At 35.7% G+C, this 24955-nt stretch overlaps 1 protein-coding gene and 1 long non-coding RNA gene across 6 annotated transcripts in view; one reads left to right on the plus strand and one right to left on the minus strand.

The window, feature by feature from the left end:
* Window positions 1–24955, minus strand: part of LOC133523300 (GYF domain-containing protein gyf-1-like) — an 87163-nt gene that overhangs the window by 5863 nt on the left and 56345 nt on the right. Inside the window, exons 11-20 of one of the 2 annotated variants that reach the window (XM_061858839.1) lie at window positions 24928–24948; window positions 22388–22408; window positions 13329–13349; window positions 12929–12949; window positions 12821–12841; window positions 6994–7014; window positions 3109–3129; window positions 2153–2173; window positions 1820–1840; window positions 1535–1555 (exon numbers count right to left, since the gene is read on the minus strand). In XM_061858839.1, the coding sequence (XP_061714823.1) occupies window positions 1535–1555; window positions 1820–1840; window positions 2153–2173; window positions 3109–3129; window positions 6994–7014; window positions 12821–12841; window positions 12929–12949; window positions 13329–13349; window positions 22388–22408; window positions 24928–24948 (210 nt within the window). The remainder of the gene's footprint in view (window positions 1–1534; window positions 1556–1819; window positions 1841–2152; window positions 2174–3108; window positions 3130–6993; window positions 7015–12820; window positions 12842–12928; window positions 12950–13328; window positions 13350–22387; window positions 22409–24927; window positions 24949–24955) is intronic. The other variant, XM_061858918.1, reaches the window with a different exon arrangement.
* LOC133523429 (uncharacterized) lies at window positions 17458–20259 on the plus strand. Of its 4 annotated transcripts, XR_009800236.1 has the most exons (5): window positions 17458–17472; window positions 17548–17566; window positions 18628–18790; window positions 19039–19237; window positions 20134–20259. It is a non-coding gene; the product is annotated as an uncharacterized LOC133523429 (long non-coding RNA). The 4 variants fall into 4 exon arrangements; XR_009800230.1 differs by lacking the exons at window positions 17458–17472; window positions 17548–17566 and adding an exon at window positions 17584–17926; XR_009800234.1 differs by lacking the exons at window positions 17458–17472; window positions 17548–17566 and adding an exon at window positions 17933–18357.

A 24955-nucleotide genomic window follows, 5' to 3' on the forward strand; every position in this document is an offset into this window, starting at 1 on the left:
AACGAAAATATATAATTCTCATTTTGATTGGGTGAAATATAATAAAAGAAACATATTTGTATGTAAAAAAACATAGTGTACATTTATTCGATAGTATGACGTGACGTACGCGTTTGCGTTGAATCTCATTTTGTATGGGATTTAGAAACAGCGCGCAGAGCGGGACGTTTTGGAAACTCAAAATCCAGCGATTGATAATAAACATAGATGACGAACTAGCTCTGCAAAATGACCCCACACACATTGTACCGAAGCGGGCGGGGCGTCAACTTTGTGCCGCTGCCGCGGAGCTATTTAGTTCGCAAATGGCGGCTCGTTGTGACAGTCATAGTAAGAAGTATTCAAATTATATCTAATAAAAAAAATGCGCCTTATTGTGCGGATAAATGATGTGCTAGTCGTTCCAAGAAACACTGGAAACAATATGGGATTACTTTTCACGTATAGTATAGCTAGAATCATATTATTTTGATTTCTCTTGATCACAACAGATGATTGATGATGTTATGCATTTTAAGCACCCATTGATATTAAGAAACTTTCATTTTTAATTTGTTCAGGTTGTTATTTTAACAATTTAAATTTGTGATATTAAATACGAATAAAGTTTGTTTAATTAATTGTTTGTTTAATTGTCTAAAGTTGACGTTTAATGAATATGTTTGCTGTCTCGTCATAAATTATGGGTTGAATATTTATCCCAATCTTTTAAATTTATTTATTTTACACTCCCTGTGCAATCACCACTATTTTCAGTTTCACTATTACATTATAGTACATTACGATACAAGTGCGAAAAATAGGAAATTCGAAACGAGTGGCGATAAATTAAAACACGACCGAAGGGAGTGCTTTAAATCGACACGAGTTGCGAATTACCTATTCGCACATGTATCGTACAACGTTTTACAGTACATATGGCCCTTTAAATGTTCGACACAGTAACATAATATGCTACTTCTCGCACTAGTGCTATAAAGTAGCCCCATATGTACTGTAAAGATTGTTTTTCTTCTGGAGTTTATTCAGTACTGTCCTAAACATTGGCAAATTTTGTTATTCGTTTTCGCCGAAAATTACATTGCGTAAGGTGTCATTCGAGCACATATATAATGCCTTGCTTATATTTTTGTACACGAACGAAGTAATTCAGAACCTTTACAAGGTTTTTCACGTTGTTAAAAGCACAGTTTTGTTCTTCCAAACTCACTAAAATCCTTTTTCCAAGCTTGATTTTAAATAAATGTTACACCGATGTGATGATAATTGCATCGCAATATTATGCTTCTTTACCCATCAATAATGGATGGATGGACGGAACAATGGTATTCCAGAACCTTTTGATGTAGATATGGAGAACACCGAACGGATGCTGGCTGCCCTTGCCCGTATAATGGGACGCACGCAGAGGCAACACCCGCGAATTGAAGTGTCAAAGAGGGCTTTGGCTTCGGTTCCGCTAACGCCTTCCAAATAACCTCATCCGGAACACCATTGTTCCGCGATGGGTACACCCCTAAAAAAACTGTCTCACCGCAATTTTCCTCTCTTTCTCCTGCAAATGTTATTGTTAATTTAGTAAGAACATTGATAAAGCGCCGGAAAAGTGTGGATTTATAAATTAATTTAAAACGTAAATGCAATGGTAGGTACAAAAAAAAAATCCAAGCCACATTTTTTGTATTGTGACAGGTTCAGCACAATCATTACATTAGGCAATTCCATACCATTTCTATATAGATATGTATTTTCATACTATCCCCAATAATCATGCCAAGTACGAGTAATTAAATACAAATTCTAAATTAACCTCTTTTACCTTTATGTCGTAATTTTGCGCCTGTAAAGAACAACCGAAATTAGGTATAATCAACAAAATAGAAAGCATACACAGCATGAAAACGAATTTAAGTAAGAGTCGCTTAATTAAAGCATGAACTGTATTGCCAAGTTAAATATCTTTATAATAACTTAGCTCCATTAAATATATTAATAGTAAAAATATATCGTTCCGCAAGATTTTTTTTAGTAAGTACTAATTGGTTAATTGCAGATTGCACAATATTTAAGTTGTTGTGTCCTGTCCTTTAAATAGACCATGGGGCGTGTATTGTAAGTATAATAATGTTGAATACATATATTCGTAACTTACCTCCAGAGCCCTATCTTGAGCCTGTTAAAAATAAGAGTTCATGTACATAATTTTTCTACTTACTATCTACATTTTCTTGCTGAAATATATTTACGTAGTAACTCAACTAGGTACTTTTTGAACCTACATAACTATCATATGTATTCATTCATTTGATCATTTGAATATCTTACTGCCAATATTTTTAAATAGAAAGGTCTATGACGTTTGTAGCCGTGATAATATGTAGTTAATAGGGTCCATTGTTTTATCCATCTTCTAGCTATCTATCTATATAAATATTTCAACGCAAGTCCCGGCTTTGCACATAGTTGATATAGTGATTTACAATTACTGAGGGTATTCATGTGGGTATTCGTATGGGTATTTATACTTAAGAAATAAATTACAAGACTCTTATCTTAAATTTTAATAAAACCAAATAGGTAATTACAAAGTTAACATAGCATAATAAAATGAACGACTAGTAGAAGTGTAAAAACATTATTTCTGTTATTACGAACCAATTGGTTTTAAGGTTTTAACTAGATATCAATGTTCATCCACGGTAGCAAAAACTTAAAACCATGGTTATTCAAGCGTCTTAAGGAAGTTTACATCATGAACAGATTTATTCAATTTAACAAAAATTGAAATAATGCTTAGACTTTTATTGATTTTGTTTATCAAGATTAATAAATAACTCTGTTTTCAGCCGTGGGCTTATCGAAAACAATTAGGAATAATGTGGTACCCGAACTGTCAGTCAATGATTGTATTAAATGAGTGACATTTTCATATCCATTAATGTCAGAGACATGTCACACGTTTCGCTATCTTGTGGCCTTAATCGGAACCATAAACATGCACATTTACACGTCACGTGTTTTCTCGTGCATAGTAGTTTCTGCCATTCCGATTCAGGCCACAAGATGGCAGACCCTCCAACGCGCACGGTCCCTATAATCATATCATACCTCCTTCTCGCTAGAACATTCCTGCAAACAAGCAAAAACAAAGTTTTATTCATTATTTAGATACGAACTTTAATAATTTAGTTGGTACATAAAATAACGATAAAAATAAATGTCTACAATAAACTACATAATTTTTAAAACTAATATATTATTAAACTTAAAGTAAACTTAAAAATAAACGTATAAATTGACTTTAAGATAAAAATTCTCCTCAGGTCGCCTTCATGAGCTATGGTGCCCAGAAGGCTGACAGCGTTACCTCTTTGGATGGTCTGGCTTATTATCTGGCCGACGTAGCCTCTGCCAGCCCTCTGGTCACCTAACCTGAGGTATCTATGAGGTGCTGGGAAATCTCCTTAAATAGGAACTTCGCCAAGGTCCTAATAAAGTATCGATCTCAAACGGCGCAAACATTTAGCCCAAAAAAAAAACATTTAGCCCTCACAGCAGCCCCACCTTGACGGAGGTCGTTTGTAGGTGGGACGGTGCGAGCGTGTTAACGCGGATGGCGTCCCGCACCAACGTCCTCCTCAACAGGAGTGACGCGACAGTATCTCGCCGCGAGTTAGACTACCCATCCCCCTTTAAATAATACCGTTAGTAAATGGCGGATAGTCTATCACGCGGGCGAGATACAGCCACATTCCTTCTATGCTAGGCCTACAGCTTTCATGGAATGAGTGTCATCCCATCGGGGCGCTTGCCGTCGTCGCGTGCGATACCGTTCGGCTAGAGGCTGGCTGACATGCTAACGGAGGCAAGCGCCCTCAGAATGACATTATTCAAGGACGCGTGGCGGGAGATGCGGTCCGCGCTTCTCCGGCGTGTAACTTTGAATGCCTCGCTTCTCGGGGCATTCAGAAAAAAACATATCAGCTTCTGTTTATCTAACGCCTAGAGAGAGTGTGGTGTCTCTCTAACTTCATAAAGAAAAACACCAACTTAAAGAATATTTATCTAACTTAAAATATATACTTTATTACATATAGTTATCATCCATCTATCAGAAAATATTCAGACATGGTACGCGGCGGTGCCTCGGAACTTGTCCAATCGTCTACTTTCACATAATTTGTTGCAATGAACCACCTTAAGCAAAATATACAGAATACATACTTAACTTAGTTATTGACTGTCGCTTATGGTATGATGCATCAATAATAGTATTTTCATATTTATATTCGTTTATTTTTTAATACAATTTCCACCACAGTGGCATAATTTAGTACATTTTAACTGTTTGTTTTCCTTTCGGCCGTCATCGCAACCATGTTTCGCAATTAGGTGCAAGGAAAGAATTTTCCTCCGTTGTTTGCAACTAGTTGTAAATGAAGTATACTCGTATTTTACGTAAATACACAACCTACCGTTACCAACAAAATAGGGCCATTCCATCTGAATTCGACAAATGGGGTGAGCCGAGTGATTTTGCCGAAAAAAATTGAGAACTATCCTTATAGTGTCAGGAAAGATAAGCCATCACCATTTTTTTTTATCTTTTAATTTAAGAGCAGCGTCCATTCGATGGAAAAAATAGGGTCAACTTCCTGCTTGTATATGTGGTCTAATTTATGATTTAGAATAGGTAACCAAATAAATCTTTCTTTATTTGATTAGGTGTAAAATGAATATTTTATACTATATGTCAAAAGTTAGCTAAACCAACTATACAAACAAAATGGCCACTATTTTGTCTATCTAAAATGTTCACGCTTTCGGTCCATTTTTACGAGATTTAACTATTTTCTCCGGCAACCCAATAGCACATCAAGAGTAATTTTTTTCTAAAATGTAATGTCCTTGCCCTTCTTATATTGGTAAATAAATTTCATCGTCGTAGAATATTATCTTCGATTAGAAAAGTAGTTATGAAAATTGAGAATTATGAAAAATGTTTGACTCCCATGGAAGAAAAAATATAAATCTGAAATTTTACGGAAAATATAGTCTGTCTTCGTTAATTATAAGCACTAAGTATTACTCTGTTATTTTCACACATTAGGGAAATATGTTTTTTTTTTTTAACTGCTAATCTCATGCAATAATCGTATTCATATATTTGGCAAATTATACTTTAGAAACTCTTCTATTTATGGCAACCAATGAAAAAAATAACATTAAATATAAACCATAATAATATAAACATTAATTATATATAAATGGTGGTTGTCTAACTCTTTTGGTAGGTATCATAAAGGTTATCCTCATTTTTTTCTAGTTAAATCAAAATTCATGCGGCGCACTTTTTATTTCAAATTTGTCTAAGTCAGATGGAATGGCCCAATAACGTTTATTCTTAATACGCACTTAAACTGTAGAATTCATTGAACAGGTTTACAGATAGGAAATAGCATTATCAATCATGCTTCGAAGGTCTCTCTGGCACATTAGTTGTCAGAAACTTGTAACCATTTTGCTCGCACAATGCTATTCGTATGTTCTACTAGTGTCACAATTTTCTGAAACATGGATTTGCTTGGTTTTCAAATGGACATACATGTAAATAATAACGAAACCTGCTGCATCACTCGGACTCCTGAAAACGATTATTGTTTTTTTGGAGGATGCCCCATGGCTATAAAAGAAATACCGGATAGGCTAAAAGCAGAATTGCTTTATAAATATTATTTATATATTTCGCCAGGGACAAGAGCCTGCGAATATCATCTTCGCTATGGCCAAGACAATTTTGTGGACTTTAACAGGGACCATGCAGCCGATATCCATTGAATTTAGTGCACTTTGTAGTCAATTTATTATATTAGCTGTTAGCTATATTAAGACGCACTATGTCAGCTGCACTATAATCCTTTTTGTACTTTCTTCCTGTTTGCACTCCGCTTGTTCAAATATTTTTGACCCGATTCGTGTACCCCATGTAAATTTCGCTGGCTTTACCTGAACGTGACCACGCAAGTACGCACTGCCATACAGATTGATAATAAAATGTATCTAGCCATAAAAATATTAGTACCTGGGCGACCGATCTTTGCTCGGTTATAACTATTTATTGTAATATGATGGTGTATAGGTGATAATCTACATAAACTTAAAAAGTAAAATGTGAACTGACAATTATTATTATTTACAATCGATTTTAACCTTACAGCACTTGTCACAGAGTAACGCCATCTATTGTCAATTTCTCTTATTACATAGGTCATTTTTTTACTAAATTAAACTTGTCTAAAACAATAAAAATTAAAAAATTATATATAAACTTGAACTTATAAAAAAAAAAGTTAGCCACTGGACGAGATTCGAACCCGTAACATTCGTTTAGCAGTCCGCGTCTAAACCCGCTGGACCAGACGGACAGTGGCCAGCAAGACGAAATTAGCGACCATATTCTGCGTCGAAAGAAAAACGCATGAAAACTCGAAAACACGCGTTTTTCCAAACAAGATTAGATCTAGATAGATTGTATACCCCCAAAAACACACCAATTTCAGCGACTTATGGACACCCTAATTACAACGAGATGCAGGGCTCTGGTTTGACTTCTCATTTGCACATACTTTTTGGCCAGTGTACTCTATCCAACTTATTATCTACGTCCGTGGTAAACGTATCGTCTTATTGAAACGTAGGCGTAATTGTGTATGTGTGTTGTAATTGTCCCGAGAGTTTGAACGGTAATGTTCTCAAACGAGCGTTCCTTGTTTTATTTCCGTTCACTGGGGTTTCTTTATACAATTTATAATACAGAACCCTAAAAAATATTGAGAATCTTTCGAATTCTAAACTATATATCTATTTCCGTGATGTATCGATGTTGCATTGTCAAATATCATTTGAGTTAATAGTTATTTACCTACCTACTTAACTTAAATATATCGTATCTATGCAAACCCTGACATAAAATAAGGTGACGTATAAATGTACCTCAAGTTTTTGAACAGCTTCCTGTAAAATGTCATATATTATTTTGACATATATGGCCATTATTCAAATACAAAATATCGTCAGGTGGCAAGCAAAACTCACTAATTACCACCACAAGTTCATAGCCATAATGAACCATAGTACTACTAAAATAAGGTTGATTTTTGTTTAATTCTTTTTTAGTATTTAGTGACTTTTGCTTGTCATCTGACGATATTGTCCAAATAAAATTCATGAAATAGTAAAAAATAACACAACACGTTATTTAATACTTCAAATATTCTTAAATAGTTCATTGAAGACCGCAAACGAGATGGGTGGACGATATAAATAAAATAGCTGGTCCTAACTGGCTGCAAATAGCCCAAGACAGAGCAAACTTAGGAGGAGGCCTTTACCTGCGGAGGAGTTCTTGCTGTTTAAGTATTTTATAGTCTCAAATTTTGTTGTACATAATTGAAAATTATTATTTTAGTTACGTGAACGTAATATATATAGTCTTAGTTTGCAAGAAATAAAAGGCTTTTTATTTTTATTTTGTTTATTAGTACCGGGTGATAACAAAAATGAAAATTATTTCAGAGTTGTGAAAAAATACTCACATAACTTTTTTAGATAAAGCCTGACAACAGCTTATTTGACCCTCGCCATTTTGCGGATTTTCAATGGTACTAATTTCTTTTACTGGCAACAAGTTCTGTTTGACAACGAACGTTGGATGTCATCCAATGTCACCGATGCATAGACGTACAATCACCGATGTAAACAAACAGAAAATATCTACGAATATATTCAAATATAAACGGTTTTATTACAAAAATGCCAATAAAAATTTCCAAAGATGCGAAAAAAATGCAATCAAATACTTACAGCTTAAAAAGACGAAGGATTACATAGCATTCCAATAAACAATGTTTTAGAGTTGGTTGTTGACATGACCGGTATTGGCATTTTATAGTGCGGTTGTATTGAACTGGTTAGTAGTTTGGTTTAAACTTTAATATTTCTTTTAAGGTTTATGTAGATCGACGATAAAAAATATTTCTAAAATAATGAGACGGTCTTGACTTTTCCACCTGTACAAAACAAAGCCCCACTCAAAAAGAGAATTCAAATAGACGACTTCGATAAATGTGCCATAAGGAATAAAATTCATGAATTTTATGCCGTGCGAAAACAAGTACCGAGTATCAAAACTCTGCTCACTGCTTTGAAAAAAGACATTGGATTTACAGGCAGCAGAGAGTACTTACGAAAACTGATGCAATGGGATTCAAATATAAAAAATGCAGAAACCAACGTTCAATATTGATGGAGCGTTCCGATATTGTGGTTTGGCGTGAAAGTTATTTGGATCAAATACAAGAAGTAAGGGGTAAAAATATGCCTATAGTTTATTTGGACGAGCCCTACATTCATACTTCTCTGAATCACGCCAAATGTTGGCAGAGCGAAAATGAACCTGGAGTATCAAAAGCCGTTTCAACAGGGAAACGACATATTATTGTTCATGCCGGTGGACCATCCGGATTTGTTCCTAATGCACTTCTGGTATATTAGGGAAAAAAAAGTAGATTACCATGATTCGATGAATAAAAATAAGAAATAATTTTAAGAAATGGGTTACGCAGAAATTAATTCCCAATCTAAGTGAACCCACATGTATATTTATGGATAATGCCCGATACCATTCCTTTCGCATTAATAAACCACCAACATCTGGCGACAGAAAGCATGTCATTGCAGAGTGGCTGCGTTCGAATAAAATTTCATTACCACAAAAAGCATCCAAAGCTAGATTGGTGGAGATTTTGCGACGTCACAAACCTGAACCAATATATGAAATAGACACGATTCTCTCCACATACGGACAAGAAGTGATAAGATTACCGCCATATCACTGTGATTTAAATCCTATTGAGATGATTTGGGGCATTGTAAAAGCTAAAGGGGCAACTAAAAATGTGTCTATGGATAATAAGGCTTTTCTAAAGCTTGTTAAAGATAGTTTTCAGGTATAAAACTTATTTTAATGTTGAGAATTTAGTTATGTAAATTATTTTGAATTCAGTCTATATCATTAATGATTAATTTTTTTAATTTTTATTATCGTACCTATAGGAAGTAACTCAAGAAAATTGGAGCAATTGTTGTGACCATGTTAAAAAAAATTAAGACGATTATAGGAATAAAGGTCCTATAATCGAATTGGAGACTGAACGTTTTATAATCGAGGTTGGTTGTCCTGAAAGCGACACAACAATCATCTCAAAGCCTCATATCAAAGCTCATATCAGTCTCATATCAAAGCCTTGAAGTACGTAGGCAGCTCACAACGGCAAAATACTTTTTTAGGTTAATACGTGGATTAATATTTAATCCATTGCTACTGCAATATGTGCATTTTAAGGTACCTTCACCATTTGTTAGAGCTACTCTCCGGCCACGAATTACACCTCTGTTCGTAATTCCCAATACCAGCACAATGACATTAGTCAGTAGTCCTCTATATGTTGCACTCAACCATATTAATAATATTGTTTTCCTTAATCCCACTCTTGACATATTCTCACAGACAGAACCGAAATTCCTAGCCACAGCAGCCCGCTACCTAGAGTCAATATCTACACCCACAACTATTAATATTAATTAAATCTAGTGATAAGCTTAGTCTAATTAGTTTTAAGTATGTATGTAACCCATAACTTGCATGTCTGGTTTAACTGTAAATGTAAGTTGGTGAATAAATTAAATAAATAAATAAATAAACAACATCTGATGAAAATCAGAATTCGTCAGACTCAGAAAACGAAGAATATATAAATATTGAATATTTAGAATCAGATTTTGACGAATAGGTAAATTGAAAGAACCGAATTCTCTGTAAGCAATGTTTTGACATTATACAAGTATCAACATGAAGCCAATGCCCACTACCCCGACTATACATGACGTACGCACATTATTGCCATACGTAAGCTGTGCAGCCGTGTGGCGTAATAAGATATCTCAGGGTTAAATAAACTGTTGTACAGATTGGGTCTCTTGAAGGTCAATTTCTATTTCACTCTCGTTCTGTTCATATAATTTTGTGTAGTAAGATGTTGCTTTTTGTAGTATATCCTGTCTGCCACTTTTCTTAATCCCGCTGTCATTTTCCATTTTTACTATCCAATCTTTTTTGTTGTTTATTCTTTATATGCCTTTTTGATGCCTCCTGTTTGTAATATATGCTTCTCAAGACTAACAAAGTAAAAGAGAAATGGATGTCAACAAGAACTACCAACCTTTTGAATGAAAGAGCCACTTACATAAATTCTAAACCTACCAAAGAGAGAAGGAGAGAAATAACAAAGAAATTAAAGAAAGCATAATAAAAGATAGAAAACAGCATAGAACACAAGTCTTAGTCATTTTTATGTCTGTGCCCAGCTAGGGCATAATTTTCAGCTCTCCAATTATTTTTATACACTCAACTACTCAAACAGCCAAAAAAACTATCAATCAGCCGATATTGTGGAAGGTTCATGGGTTTCGGACTTTCTTACATACAAATGGTATGTTATTGGAGTCCAAGAATTGATTATGTCTGCTCAAACTTGTCCATAATACTTGTGTTTGATATTGCCTGGTATTGTAGAATATTGCTAGTATAGTATCAACCATTTCCAGGTATATCAATTATGCTAAAAGGAAAATAACTTTCATCAGCCAAACTGAATGATTTCCCTTTGTGAGTCATCTAGCGACACTGAGACATAATGGTCGATTTTTACTGATCAGTGTATTCCGGGGCTCTTACCTTCTAGCAGCATTCCAGACCTATCTTTTTTAAGACAAATTTACGATTGGTAACACTTTAAAATTTTGGCGGCATCTCGTTGGCTTATGTAATTCATATAATTAAAAGTGCTTTGGAGTCAATTCAGGCTTGCCTTGGTTATTAACTTATTATCTTCGCTGGCCAGCCACTTCCACTTTTGCGATTTATAGTCAAGGTCAAGTCAATTCCCATGTTTAAGAAGTTAGAATTTTTAAAATGCACAACACGTTTTCACGGAGTGTCTTGTTTCGACTCCATTCTAACAAAATCATATGTTTGAAAAAATAAAACATTAGAAATTCGAGAATTTTGAAAGAACTAACAACAACTTTACTAACAGCATTTTTTTGTTTATGTAGATAGTTTTGTGTATAATTCTACAGAAAATCATTCTCATTTTATCACCCGTTACATTGTCTGAAGCCGAAGGCGATATATTAACACGAGTTCGTAATTCTTCTACTGCCCGTGGCACAGACCACACACAATTTTTTCATCACGCGTGAGGAAAAAACTAAATTTTAAGCAAAATAATTCTTAAATACGGTGACTACACTCTGTATCTTTAGGTACTTAAATAAAAGTAAACAAAATCTACCCTCAAATGGCTCCTTAAGCCAGTTGAGGGTAGATGAAAACATCACATGATCAAATAATGTAGGTTAAAGTCAGGTCGTTCAGTGACAAATCCAGGAGGTTTTGTATTTGGTTGGTTAACCAATAAATGTTATAACTACCCGAAAATTTACAAATTTTTCGTTTACTTTTATTTAAATACCTAAAGATACACAGGTGACATTTCAAATATTAGTCCGCCATATTGTCATTTTTGACAGGTTAGGCATCGAAGGCATACACCTACCTGCAATTCAGCTACATATTTATAAACATACACAACAATAATTATTTATAAAACTCATTTATACCTACCTACTTGAAAAAAATATTATGCCTAATATGCCCATATACCCATGGGCGTAAGGAAAACATCGTGAGGAAACCGGACTACTCCCAACAAGGCCTAGTTTACCCTCTGGGTTGGAAGGTCAGATGGCAGTCGCTTTCGTAAAAACTAGTGCCTACGCCAAATCTTGGGATTAGTTGTCAAGCGGACCCCAGGCTCCCATGAGCCGAGGCAAAATAAATAATAAATAAATAAAATAAAATAAAAATCATTTATTTCAGACCTTGGTCCATACAGTGTTAGTACGACTTTACTCTAAAAATTATATTAAATTATTATTGAAAATGCCGGGACAACGCGAGGAAGAAGAAGATACCCATGGGTGTAAGGAAATTGAAAAAAAAATCTATTACGCCCCTGGGCATAATATAGCTCATTCCATCTCAGTATGCTGGCATACACCATGCTATGCATAGCTTAGCTCTAAAATGATTACATTGAAAACCTGATAATATAAGTAAATAATTTACGGTGATGCATACTTATTAGTGCAGGGGTTCCCAAAGTGTGCGCCGCGGCGCCCTGGTGCGCCGTAGAAAGTAAAGAGGGGCGCCGTGAGTTCTATCATTATCCGAAACCACAAATATTCGCGGGTACCTATTTGAGCGCACGCATCGGTAAACAAAAAACCTTACAGAAAATCGCAGCCAAATAACACTAGACCCTACTCATAGTGTTGTGTTCCTGCCGGTGAGTAAGGTTGCCAGAGCTCAACGAGGGTGGGAGGGGGTTAGGGTCAGCAACGCGCATGTAACTCCTCTGGAGTTGCAAGCGTACATAGGCTACGGATACTGCTTACCATCAGGCAGGCCGTATGCTTGTTTGCCACCGTTTTTCGACCATGATTTTAAATTTACAAGGGCGCCGTTGCAAAATACTAAACTTGTAACTGCGCCGCATGTTGAAAAAGATTGGGAACCCCTGTATTAGTGAACAAAACTACGGCCAATGTAAAGCTTTCCATAATAAGCTAGATATCATAGTTTCAACTAAGTGATAGCATGATGAAAACACATATAGATAATATTTAGTATATTTACTTCTTTATATCTGTCAGTTTCCTATAAATAATACAAAGTGTTAGGTACAAATAAGTGTAAAGAATAAAAATAGTTCATAATTTTAAGAAAACTAAAATATATATTTACTTGTTTTGACGCGGTGCATTCCTGGAAACAAAAATAATAACTAAGATGCATTTTATTTCATTTTAGGCTGAATTGCCATGTAATTTGCGTATTACGAGAAAAAACTGATTATGTACGCTATCAATTAATTGAATGCCAGCGCGATCTTTATTAAACTAATGTCAAAAAACTTAAGACATTGTCAATTTATTTTAGTGACTTATCTAGACACGCGACAGCGTGTCCATACAAGTTCAAAGAAAAAGAAACAGGCGACGCAACCGTGTGTAATATTACACGAACCATTTCGAGCTAGTTTTGACCCCTTCATTACGTTAACTTGTATAGATTTAGAAACAAAAAGTTAAAGTTATAATTTCATTGATGGCAGCCAATAAACAGATGAAAGTAACATATTTACCTCTACTTGGTCTTTAAGAATCTGTAAATATATTTTATTAATACAAGGAATGCCATAATAATTTCAACAGCATAGTAATAACCTACCAATTTTTATTCATTATTATTAAGTTGATTTTTTAAATAATTACATACAAGTAGATACGTTGTAGCTGTTCAAGGCCTGTGGTATTCGTAAATCTCCAAAATAATACGGTAGCTAAGGACCACTTGCACCGAACAAATAAATGATTAAATAAATAAGTACGGAGTTAACCAACCCGGGTTTAACTCATTCATTTTTTTCTGGAGTTGCAGGCGTACATAGGGTACGGAGGCTGCTTACCATCAGGCGGGCCGTATGCTTGTTTGCCACCAACGTAGTATAAAAAAAACTACTGACTTAAATATACTAGATAGGCTATCGAGAACAAATTGTGTCCGCCATTTTCGGCGTTTGACGTCTGTCACTAAGCTATAGAATAAGCATAGCTGTGTAGCTAGCCTGAGGCGAAACTGTTATGACAACTGTTCATTTTCTGCCTACATACACACTGTGAAGAATCTAGATAAAATGTATTTATTTCCTTACAAGTGTATTGAAATTGTTTTACATATGTGACACGGGCGACATTAAAATTTATAAAAATAGTTATGAAACTCTTTCTCAAATGACTTTCGTACTCGTAGCAATTTTGATCAAATGGCGCTTATAGCATACTCTTTAAATATGAAAAAAACACTAAAAAATTACGAGATAAAGAGTAATATATCATTATTATTATGTATATTATATTCTGCAAACAATAAGGTAGATAATAATTAGTACCTACGTGTTACATCTGCGAAATTTAATCTATGCGCCAAATAAAATGGCGTACCACCGCGAGTGTTTAAAGTGACGGTTCAAAATAATCTAAATGAGCTTAAAACAAGAGTTTTTCGCAGTGGATTGTTAATATATTGCTTTTATTATGTTTCTTGATATTATTAGAATACATTTTCATAAAGCACAATGGTAATTTTAATGTTTATTGATTTTTTTTAATTTGTGACGCATGCGTGGCATCTCGTCAGTAGTCGGAGACGTACTAAAAGCAGTGAAGTGCCGGCACTTCATTGAGGTGTGGAAGCATTTTCTTCCATTGGTCTTCTCTAGTACTACATAATACCTCAATGATTTTAACCCCAATCTTGAATAGGGAGCGTGCATGAACTGTAGGAGGTAGCACATGAGCTGTCAGATTTTTGGCGCGAGGCGTAAATGTGATGTTTATTGTTCCGATGTAGCCCACAAGATGGCAGAATCTACTATGCACAAGAAAGCACGTGACGTGTAAATGTAAATGTTTATTGTTCCGATTCAGGCCACAAGATGGCAGACCCTCCAACGCGCACGGCCCCTATTGCACCATTAAAACTAACTTGGGGTTAGCTATCCTAACAGTTTTTAATTGTAAACAGGCAACATTATAACATTTCGTTTTATAAACCAGCCAAATAAGAAAACACGAACGATGAATGGAAATGTTTGTCTATCTCTCTTACACTACAGTGTGGGGTATAAGACTTTCTCTCTAAAGCAACATGACGTGACATTTGGTTTAAAGGGGATTTTTCTCCTGTCATTCGCTCGCCGTTATAAAACGTAGTGATTTTATATATTGTATGTCCAGTGCTGCAAGCTCCCCTGATTTATCAGGAGATTTTCTGATTTTTAGCACTGTCTCCTGATCTACTGCTTTATTTATAGAATTGTGTAAAATCTCCTGATAAATCGGGGGAGCTTGCAGCACTGGACATACAATATATAAAATCACTACGTTTTATAACGGCGAGCGAATGACAGGAGAAAAATCCCCTTTAAACCAAATGTCCATATTTAATGTTTTGTGTTGTGTTTTTTTGGTTTGGGATTCATTAACTGCATGGACTGGGTTTATTGTTTGGCGTTGGTTATTTCAGGAGCTTAAGCTAACACTAATACGATCTCAATGGCTAGTTCGTCGAAAAAAAGAAAATATGCACAACATTTTAAGGAGGAGTGGCTTCAATTGGAACCCTATAAAGGATGCCTTTCTTCCAGTAACAAAGGCACCACGTATCCATACTGCAAATGGTGCAGATGCGATCTTAGTGTTGCTTCTGGTATAACTGATTTAGGAACCCATAAATCAACAGACAAACAAAGATAGTGCAAAGGTTTTTGCGTCTCAGAGGACATTGACGGATGTATTTGCACTTGCATCCTCCTCCACTTCAGGATCAACATTCAAAAACAAAGTAAAAAAAGCAGAAATACATATTGTTTCCTATATAATATAATAGAGCATAATTTGCTATTTACCAATGTTGAACCTCTGCCCAAACTAATGTCATTTATATGTCCAGAGTCTGAGGTAATTAAGAATATATCACTTAGCCGCACTAAGGCAACATATATTTATAAAAATGTACTAGGAAATTATAGCAAGGAGATTTTAATAGCTAATATGAAGGAGGAAATTTTTTCTGTAATTATAGACGAGTCAACAGATAGGGGTGTGCTTAAACACCTGTGCCTAGTTGTTAAGCTCATGATTGAAAACGAAATATGTGACTATTTTATTTTTACGATTTGATCCCCATTGAATCCATCTGCCTTAGAGCTGTACAACCATGTTGTGAATTCCTTTGAAAAAGATGAAATACCCTGGAAAACAAATTTGATTGGGTTTGCTTCAGATGGTGCGAATCATTTAATGGACAGTAACCATTCTGTCAGTACCCTTCTTAAAGATGCAGTTCCCAGTATATTTATATTAAAATGCATATGTCATTCTTTTGCACTTTGTGCATCTTATGCATGTGCCAAGTTACCACAAATGGCTAAAGACCTTATTAAAGATATATATAACTATATCTAAAGCAGCCCAAATAGAATTGGTGAATTAAAAATGATCCAAACTTTTTTAAAAATAAAGCCTTACAAAATGCTACACCCGAGCCAGACAAGATGTCTGTCGCTACATGCAGCGGTGGCTCGGGTACTGGAACAATATGAAGCAGTGAAGCTGTTTTTTATAGATGCAGTGACACAAACAGGGTCATCGGCAAGTGCCCGACATATTTTAGAGAACCTTAATAATCCATATATTAAGCTGTATTTGCTTTTTCTGGATTTTATTTTGCCACATTTCAATGAATTAAATAAGCTGATGCAATCTGAAAATGTTCAAATACACAATTTACGAAAAAACTTAATATCACTACTAAAAACGATTCTGGAATTTTATTTAAAACCAACCTACTTGAACTCTACTGAAATAGAAATGGTGAACTATAGAAACCCAAACAATTTTATGGATCTTAAGGATATCTACATGGGGGCCAAAGTTCAAGCAGAGATTACCCACAATAGTTACCCAGTAAATGACATCAAAACTTTCAAACTTAAAATCATGGTTTTTTACATAGAAGGGGTTAGCCAAATTTATAAAAGGTTTCCTTTTGCTAGCCCTGTGCTAAAGCAAATTGAAGTACTGGACCCAAAAGTTATTCAGCAAAAAAAATACAATACACTTGTGCCATTAGCGATGCAATTCCCCAACATCATTGATGAAGCAAAATGGCAGGAATTAGATGACCAGTGGAAGCTGTTTAAAAATGTCCCTCGATTGAACTTTGATGAATGATGCATTTCCCACCCTGACTAAGTTTATGAAGTACCTGATGGTTTTGCCACACTCGAGTGCAGCCGTAGAGCGTGTATTTTCGGCTATAAATATAAACAAAACAAAACAAAGAAACTCGCTGAAGACAAAAACCCTATGCGGCATTATGCAAAGCAAGAGGTTGTATACTAAAAGTTCCTGCTTTACTCACAACATCGGCAAAGAAATGCTGTCTCTTTTCAATAAAAACATGTATGAGAATGATCAAGAAGAAAAAAACTAAAGTGAAATATAAAATAGGAATTATGGAAGGTGGAGGTAATGTTTAATCCACACTCCATAATAGGAATATTGATTGCTGTGACACTAACTGTCAATCAACTGTCAAGAGTATGAGTGCTTTGTTCATAGACATATTAAAATTGCATATTTTATCTGTGGTTTGGTTGTGTTGTATTTTATGCTTCACTAATATTTAACCTATACGCATAATTTTTATTTGCACACAAAAAGGTATATTTTGTTATCTTCCGATTTTTTTTGGTGTCTCCTGATTTTTTTCTTCTAAGTCTCCTTTTTTTCTTGTAGGTGGAGTTTGCAGCACTGTGTATGTCTATGGATTGATTATATTATATGCTCTTTGTTATTCTTTCGATTCTATTGCTGTTTGGTTTTTGGGATATCGACTTCGTAAAGTGTCAAAAAGAAATGGATAAGAAACCTCGATTGCGGTGCTATGTGAAATAGTATCCAAATACAAACGTATCGTTGAAAATAAGAAAACTGATGGAGCTAGCCTACTCCAAAAACAGAAGGCATGGCTTGATGTGCAAAATGAGTACAATTCTCCACCACCGGTTTATCACGCACTGCAGAAAGCTTACAAAATACTTACAAAAATTTTAAGAAAAAGTCCAAAATCATTCGTCTGCTCAAAAGATGGACATTATAAATACAGTACAGATAAGTACTTACTTTGTTTATTACTTTGTGAACAATTACAATTTGGGGACAATCTTACACAGATCGAGCTAGTCCCAAACTAAGCAAAGCTTGTAATATTATGGGTACTAGGCGACACCCATGACTCAGCAACAAATATCCGTGCTCATCACACAAATAAATGCCCTCACCGGGATTCAAACCTGGGACCATCGGCTTCATAAGGTCGCAACTAGAGTTGTGCCGTTCTCGAGAACGTTCCCCATTCTGTATGGGAAATGTTCTCATCTCACTCGGGAATATTCCCCATAGTAAATTGAGAATGTTCTTGAGAGTGGCACAAATCTAGTCGCTCCCCACTAGGCCAGACGTGTCGCCATTAAATTATATGTCTACAATAAATTATAATTAATTTTTGGCAAGCCGGAGAGAGAAAGGCCCAACTGACTATCAGGGGTATGTGATACTAGGGCCATCATTTCTCATTCGCCACAAGCTGCTCTGGGACCTTATTTGTTATTTATTAATATTATGTTTGACCTTAACATAATCTGGGGACCAATCTACGATTTGGAATATTTAAATTATTGCATATTATATATCAATCACGGCAATAAAGTGGTTGAATTGATTCGTATTTGAATTATTTGTATTCGTGTTGTCTGTTTGTCCCAGTAAATAACAATATTGTTTTCTTATGGTTGCTAATGTCTAATTCTTTACCAGGAGGAGGGCCATCATCTAAGATTGATAGAGAACCAGTATTGGAAAAAGTTAGTTCTTGCTGGACCTGTTTTGGATGGAGTTTTCACAATTTATGATGGAGATAGCAGCCTTATGGCCACCCAAAATGTACCACCAATAGAAATTTATAATATTCTTGAATCAGGTAAAATTTTATTTATTTCTCTTCTTAGGTTTAGATATTGTACAACATTTTTATTAAAGTAAAATATAAAATAAATCCAAAACATAGAGAGGAACATCTGGACTAAGCTAAGATCATCAAATCAACCTACCACATTTATTTAAGTAATTATTTCATAATGTTATTTTTTTTGTAGTACACTATCTTAAAAATTACTAGGTTTTCGTTTTAAAAGATATTTAAATAACATTTCAATAATTATATTCCAGTTTCTACAATACTGGAAGTGGATATGCAAGAGACCCCAAGATCCTGCTGATGGCCAGGACAACGGGACATTCTATTTCACAAATGATAGGGCTAATTTAAAGAAGACTCAAGATCCTGCTGATGGCCAGGAAAACGAAACATCGTATTTCACAAATGATAGGGCCAATTTAAAGAAAAAGCCACACCATTTATTGACTAGTGAGTGTTGTTTGTCTGTATAATCTTGCTTGTATACTAGACTTTACATGTCACTAGGAATTATTGTTTAGTAATAAATTATGGATAGTATGATAGATGATATGTATAATTATGAGACTGGTAATATTATTCATATTTAAATTAACGGCTTAGCCTAGTCGAACCCTGGTATGGGAATTGATTTGTGTTTGTCACAAATATTTGTTACTGTGTTTTGGATGTATGTATTGAGTATAAAAGTATTTACTTTTTTTTAAAACTACTTTGATGGCAAACAAGCATACGGCCCACCTGATGGCAAACGGTTACCGTAGCCTATAGACGCCTGCAACTCCAGAGGTCAGTTGCAAGAGGAACAAGATCAAGCGGAGAATAACCGTATGCTGAGAGCAATGAAGATAGAGGATGCAGAAAATAAATATACACATAATGAAAATTTCCTCCATTTATCTAGAAATGGAGGAAATGAAAAGGAGAAACGAATTTAATGAACAAATGAGGCGTTTATAAATTAAGGGGGTCCCTAACGCCAATGACCTTCGATCTGTATCCCTTTCTTTTCTAATGTTTTTTGTAGCTTATAATTTTAACAGCAACAGCTGCAAGCAATAGTATACCATATTTACTTCAAAGTTCACTGTTTTCGAGATATTTGGCATCAAAGTTGAACAATTTTAGGCCATAAAACTGGTTTACTGTCCATAACTTTTGTGTTAATTAGTTTAAAATTAAAATCTCTGACCAGTTTTTAGAAACGTCAAAGACGAACCCAAATATGTAGATTTCGTACATGTAAAATCCTTGAGAGCAATCTAGTAACGAAAAAAGTGTTTTTTTAGACATTGTTTAAAAAATATATAAAAAAATAAGTGTTCATTTCTTTCAAAATCCGGCAGACCAGAATGGAGTTAAAATATTGAAGAACCGATAGCCGTTTGTCTTATCATTCAATCCATAGTGGAAATATAGGAGTAACGACTCAAAACTAGTCAAGCCCCCTTAAAATAAAACAATGCTCTATCTCAAGTTTGTTTTAATGTTAAATGTATAATATGAGTCGCTTAACTTCAAACTCGGGTAAATCCATCTGTCAGATTAGGCGATTTTGGTATTAAGAAAAGGTAATAGGGTAGATATTTCATGAGAGGGTGAATGGATTTACCCGATTTTGATGTTAAGTGACACATATTCATAACCTTAACTTAATTAACCTAATCTCCCAAAGTGTTGCTCAATCAGCACATGAGGAGCATTATGTCCTGCTGTATTTGGACGTGATTTATTGTTAGGTAACACTGCAATCTCATCGGGTGTATTATCCAATACAGGAGGATAAAATGGGTCAACAGGTGGTTCAAGGTCATTTTGCAGACGAGCAATATTATGCAACACGCATGTAGCGATGATTATACCCGGTATCCTGTTTAAATTGACTTGAAAACCTCTGCTAACAATGGGAAACCTCTTCCAAATATCAAAGGTACGATCAATAACATTCCTAGTTCTGATCTGTGACTCATTGTAGTCATTGTACAAAGATTGTATAGGGGAGGTCACATTTCCGAGAGGTGTCATCATAAATGCAGTTTGTGCATATCCTGAATCACCAAGTAGACAGTAATTTCAATAATGTGCGCTGAAGACAATGTCTGCGTTGATTACTATTGTCCTAAATATGTGAATGATGGGAGACCCATGCCAACGTGCGACAACATCGTACATCAGCAGAACAGATAGCTTGGGTGTTTATTGAAAAGTAACCATTTTTGAGGGCCTACCGCGAACCACGTTCGACGTGTTGCCTCTCTGTCGCACTTGTAAATTCTTACGTAAGTGTGACAGGGAGGTAACACGTCGAACGTGGTTCGCGGTAGGCACTCTGTTCCGATACATCTCTGCAGTCTCTCCTCCTAGAATAATAAAGAAAATGTCAATATTGTTTTTACTCTCCATCATATTAAATATTGTATACAATCGTATTATAATATGGTAGCTCATGGACTAGCTAAGTAGAGTATAGGTAGGTACCTACCTGGAGACTTCATCCGTACATGAGTACAGTCTACGGCTGCAATAGCACGTGGAAATCGAGCAATTTGATAAAATTTCATTGCGGTTTGACTTAGCTCTTCTTCTGTGCTAGGCATAACTATGTATTCTGGGTACAAACGGGCTATGGCATCTGTTACTTTATGAATCGTTCTACATGCGGTTGATTCGTGTACCCCAATGAAATCTCCACGCGTCAAAAGTTGTGTATATATAATATTGTGCATAGTAGTTGATTCATTGGTGATAAGGCGGCACTGAAAATAAAATTGTATGTGAATTACTTACTCATAACATAGGTATATAGGGTCCAGTTTAACTTAGACACAAATCATGTACCGTACACGTTACGTTTATTATAACATTATATAACTTACTTGATATTCATCATGTTTGTATTGCAATCCGTGTTTGATTTTATTTAATAAAAATACGACACTGTGTTTTTCAAGTCGAAACCTTCTGTGAAACTCTTTAACCCTTTGGGAGTTGAAATAATCAGTTCGTTCTGCAACTCTTCTGTTAAATAAATCCGTGGCAATATAATCGATAATATTTTCATCGTCATCGGAATAGAATAATAAATCATTCATCATAGTTCTGTCGTAAAAACAAACCAACAATAATTTTACTTCGCGCCAAGAAACTTCAAATGATCCGCTATTCTTTTTTCAAAATAATTCGGGACTAATCCAGAGTTAGCGATTTAACCCTGCTCCGTCGGCGGGTTAAATATTGAACAGTTTAAACTAGAGTTCAAATCTTTGGTGGTGCAACACAAATTATTAGTTAAACCCTGTGTTAGCGGTTAACTCAAAGTTAGTTGGTTAATTCCGGATGGTGCAAGTGGCCCTAATAAGCACGTTTAAGGCCGGTGCCGAAAAGAACTGTTAATTTCATGCGGCGTTTGTTGTCAATCGCATCCGTTTTGCTTTTCATTTGAAGTTACAGTTTTTTTTTCGGTACATCCCTTATTATACTGTCTTATATTTAGTGTTACAGTAGTAATTTTTTTCAACTATTTACGGAATAAAATAAATCAAGTAAACTTATACATTAGTATTCGTGACTATACATTAGGTACACTAAGAAAGTTTATACCTTATTTTGTTTTGTAACCATCTGAAATAGTTTTTTTTTTTTTACAATTTTGCCGTCTTTGTCTGAATATGATTAAAAAGTTCGGTTAAGGTCATAGAAATGTTGCTTTTCGGTTTTAAAGTAATGATAATAATATGATTGCGTGATGGGGCACAATGGGCTCTAAATAATAATTCAAATTTGGGCCGCCTATCCTATCATTTTAGAAGCTATGGTAATTTTTGCCGGGACGACAGTATTTATGGGGTTCAAGGGCGTCGCCAAGGGGGGGCAGGGAGGGGCAGCTGCCCCCCCCCTAGAGGTTCTAAAAAAGTTGCCAAATATAATACAACCAAAGTCCTAAGTCTTTGAGTTGATTTGCTTGAAGTTCAAGCCTTGAACAATCATTCCCGTACGTCGAAACTCGAATGAATTCACCAATTCCGCTCCTAATATTCCCAACGCTCAACTACGCTCCGCCTGGTCTACTCTATCGTTGAAGCGGAGAGGGGGAGGGGGGAAGCAACATGTAACCGCGCGGCGCCCGCGCCCCCCGCACAGCCGCCTTTGTTTTAGCGTCTGTCTCAGCGTTGCCAGATGGTCACAAAAGTCACATTTTTCGTGACTTTTCGCCTTCTTGTGTGACATGTGCGTGACTTACGATTTTGAGGCAATTTTTGTGACTTTTTAAGCTAGCCGATTTTTGGATAAGTTTAGTTTTGCAATTCGTATTATTTAAGATCGCACCCAAGTTTACTAGCCCTTGAACCCGTGTCCAGACAAGACAATTTTTCGCCAATCTGATGAAATTGTCCGATCTAATCAGGGCTATAACCGCGAAAATCGAAGTTCGTTAATTGCAGCCATTTTTCTCTGTCACTCTAATTAAGTCTTAATGATTTTGGTTGTCGCGGCAGGCCCAGGCCCAGGCAAATTCAACCACTGATTATTACCGATAAAATGGAGGTCTGGACGCAAAAATACAAATTGGTGACGCTTGTTTTTGAGCATTTTTGAAGTGAAAACTTCTTTAGCGGCGCTGGGCACTTTTTGTGATGGGGAAAAAAATGTTAAACTCGCGACAGGTGACGTGACCGACAGATTCGTCAGATTGAAAATTCGTAAGACGGACACGTGACCTGATCGAAAAACTGTTACAATGTCATTGAAGCCAGTAGACCGCCGGCGCAACTTAAATATTAACGTTGTGTATTTTTAAGTTAAATAATTGTAATAGTTCTGAAGTGTTAAATTTTTAATGTAATATAAATTGTCATGTTTGTGTACGACAGCGCAATAAATGAATATTGTTTTTTACCACATAAATGATTGTACTTTTATACTGATAATTAAAGCAATTCGTGCAAAATTATTCCCTAACCATTCCAAAATATCAAAAATGCGCAACGTTATTATTCAAGTTTTCACTTCTGCCGGCACTTCCGGAGTACCCGTTGTTTTTTTTTTATTTTACAACGCTCAAATCTTCCTCGCATTGTCCCGGCATTTTGCCACGGCTCATGGGAGCCTGGGGCCCGCTTGGGGAGCTGGGGACAACTAATCTCAAGATTTGGCGTAGGCACTAGTTTTTACGAAAGCGACTGCCATCTGATCTTTCAACCCAGAGGGTAAACTAGGCCTTGGTAGAATTAGTCTGGTTTCCTCACGATGTTTTCCGTCACCGAAAAGCGACTGGTAAATATTAAATGATATTTCGTACATAAGTTCCGAAAAACTCATTGGTACGAGCCGGGGTTTGAATCCGCGACCTCCGGATTGCAAGTCGCACGCTCGTACCCCTAGGCCACCAGCGCTTTTTAGGGTTCCGTAGCCAAATGGCAAAAACGTCATAAAATTTAAACAAAACAAACATTGATATCTATGGATAGGTCTTCAAAAATGATATTGAAGTTTCAAATATCATTTTTTTTCTGAACTGAATAGTTTGCGCGAGAGACTTCCAAACTGGTAAAATGTGTGTCTCCCCCCTGTAACTTCTAAAATAAGAGAATGATAAAATTAAAAAAAAAATATGATGTACATTACCATGCAAACTTCCACCGCAAATTGGTTTGAATGAGATCTAGTAAGTAGTTTTTTTTAATACGTCATAAATGATAGGGAACCCTTCATGGACGAATCCGACTCGCACTTGGCCGCTTTTTTTTTCAAATATCACCACGTATCGTTTTACAGCGCTCAAATATCACCATAAAACTAACATTGGAGTATGATGCCAGGTTATTTTTAGGTTTCATGTGCTGTCGACTTTACCTACAATTCATACCTACTTTTCTCATTCATAGAGAATGAGAAAAGTATGAATTGTAGTAGGTAAAGTCAACTTGCCCCCCCCTGCGCCATCGGCTGGCGACGCCCTTGATGGGGTTCAATACGTAAGGAGCGTGTAGGATCTTAAATGGTCGGCAACGCCGTATGCGACACCTTTAGTTGCAAGCATCCATACGGTACGTAACTAAAAAACTATGACGGGCTGTCAAATAATCTTTAAACTGAAGCAAAATAGAATCACACAAAAAATTAAGTATGACAATACTTACCTGGTTTGTTGTTAAGTAATGCTGTAAT

This window comes from Cydia pomonella, chromosome 1 (assembly GCF_033807575.1).
Source record: "Cydia pomonella isolate Wapato2018A chromosome 1, ilCydPomo1, whole genome shotgun sequence".
Classification (NCBI taxonomy): Eukaryota; Metazoa; Arthropoda; class Insecta; order Lepidoptera; family Tortricidae; genus Cydia; species Cydia pomonella.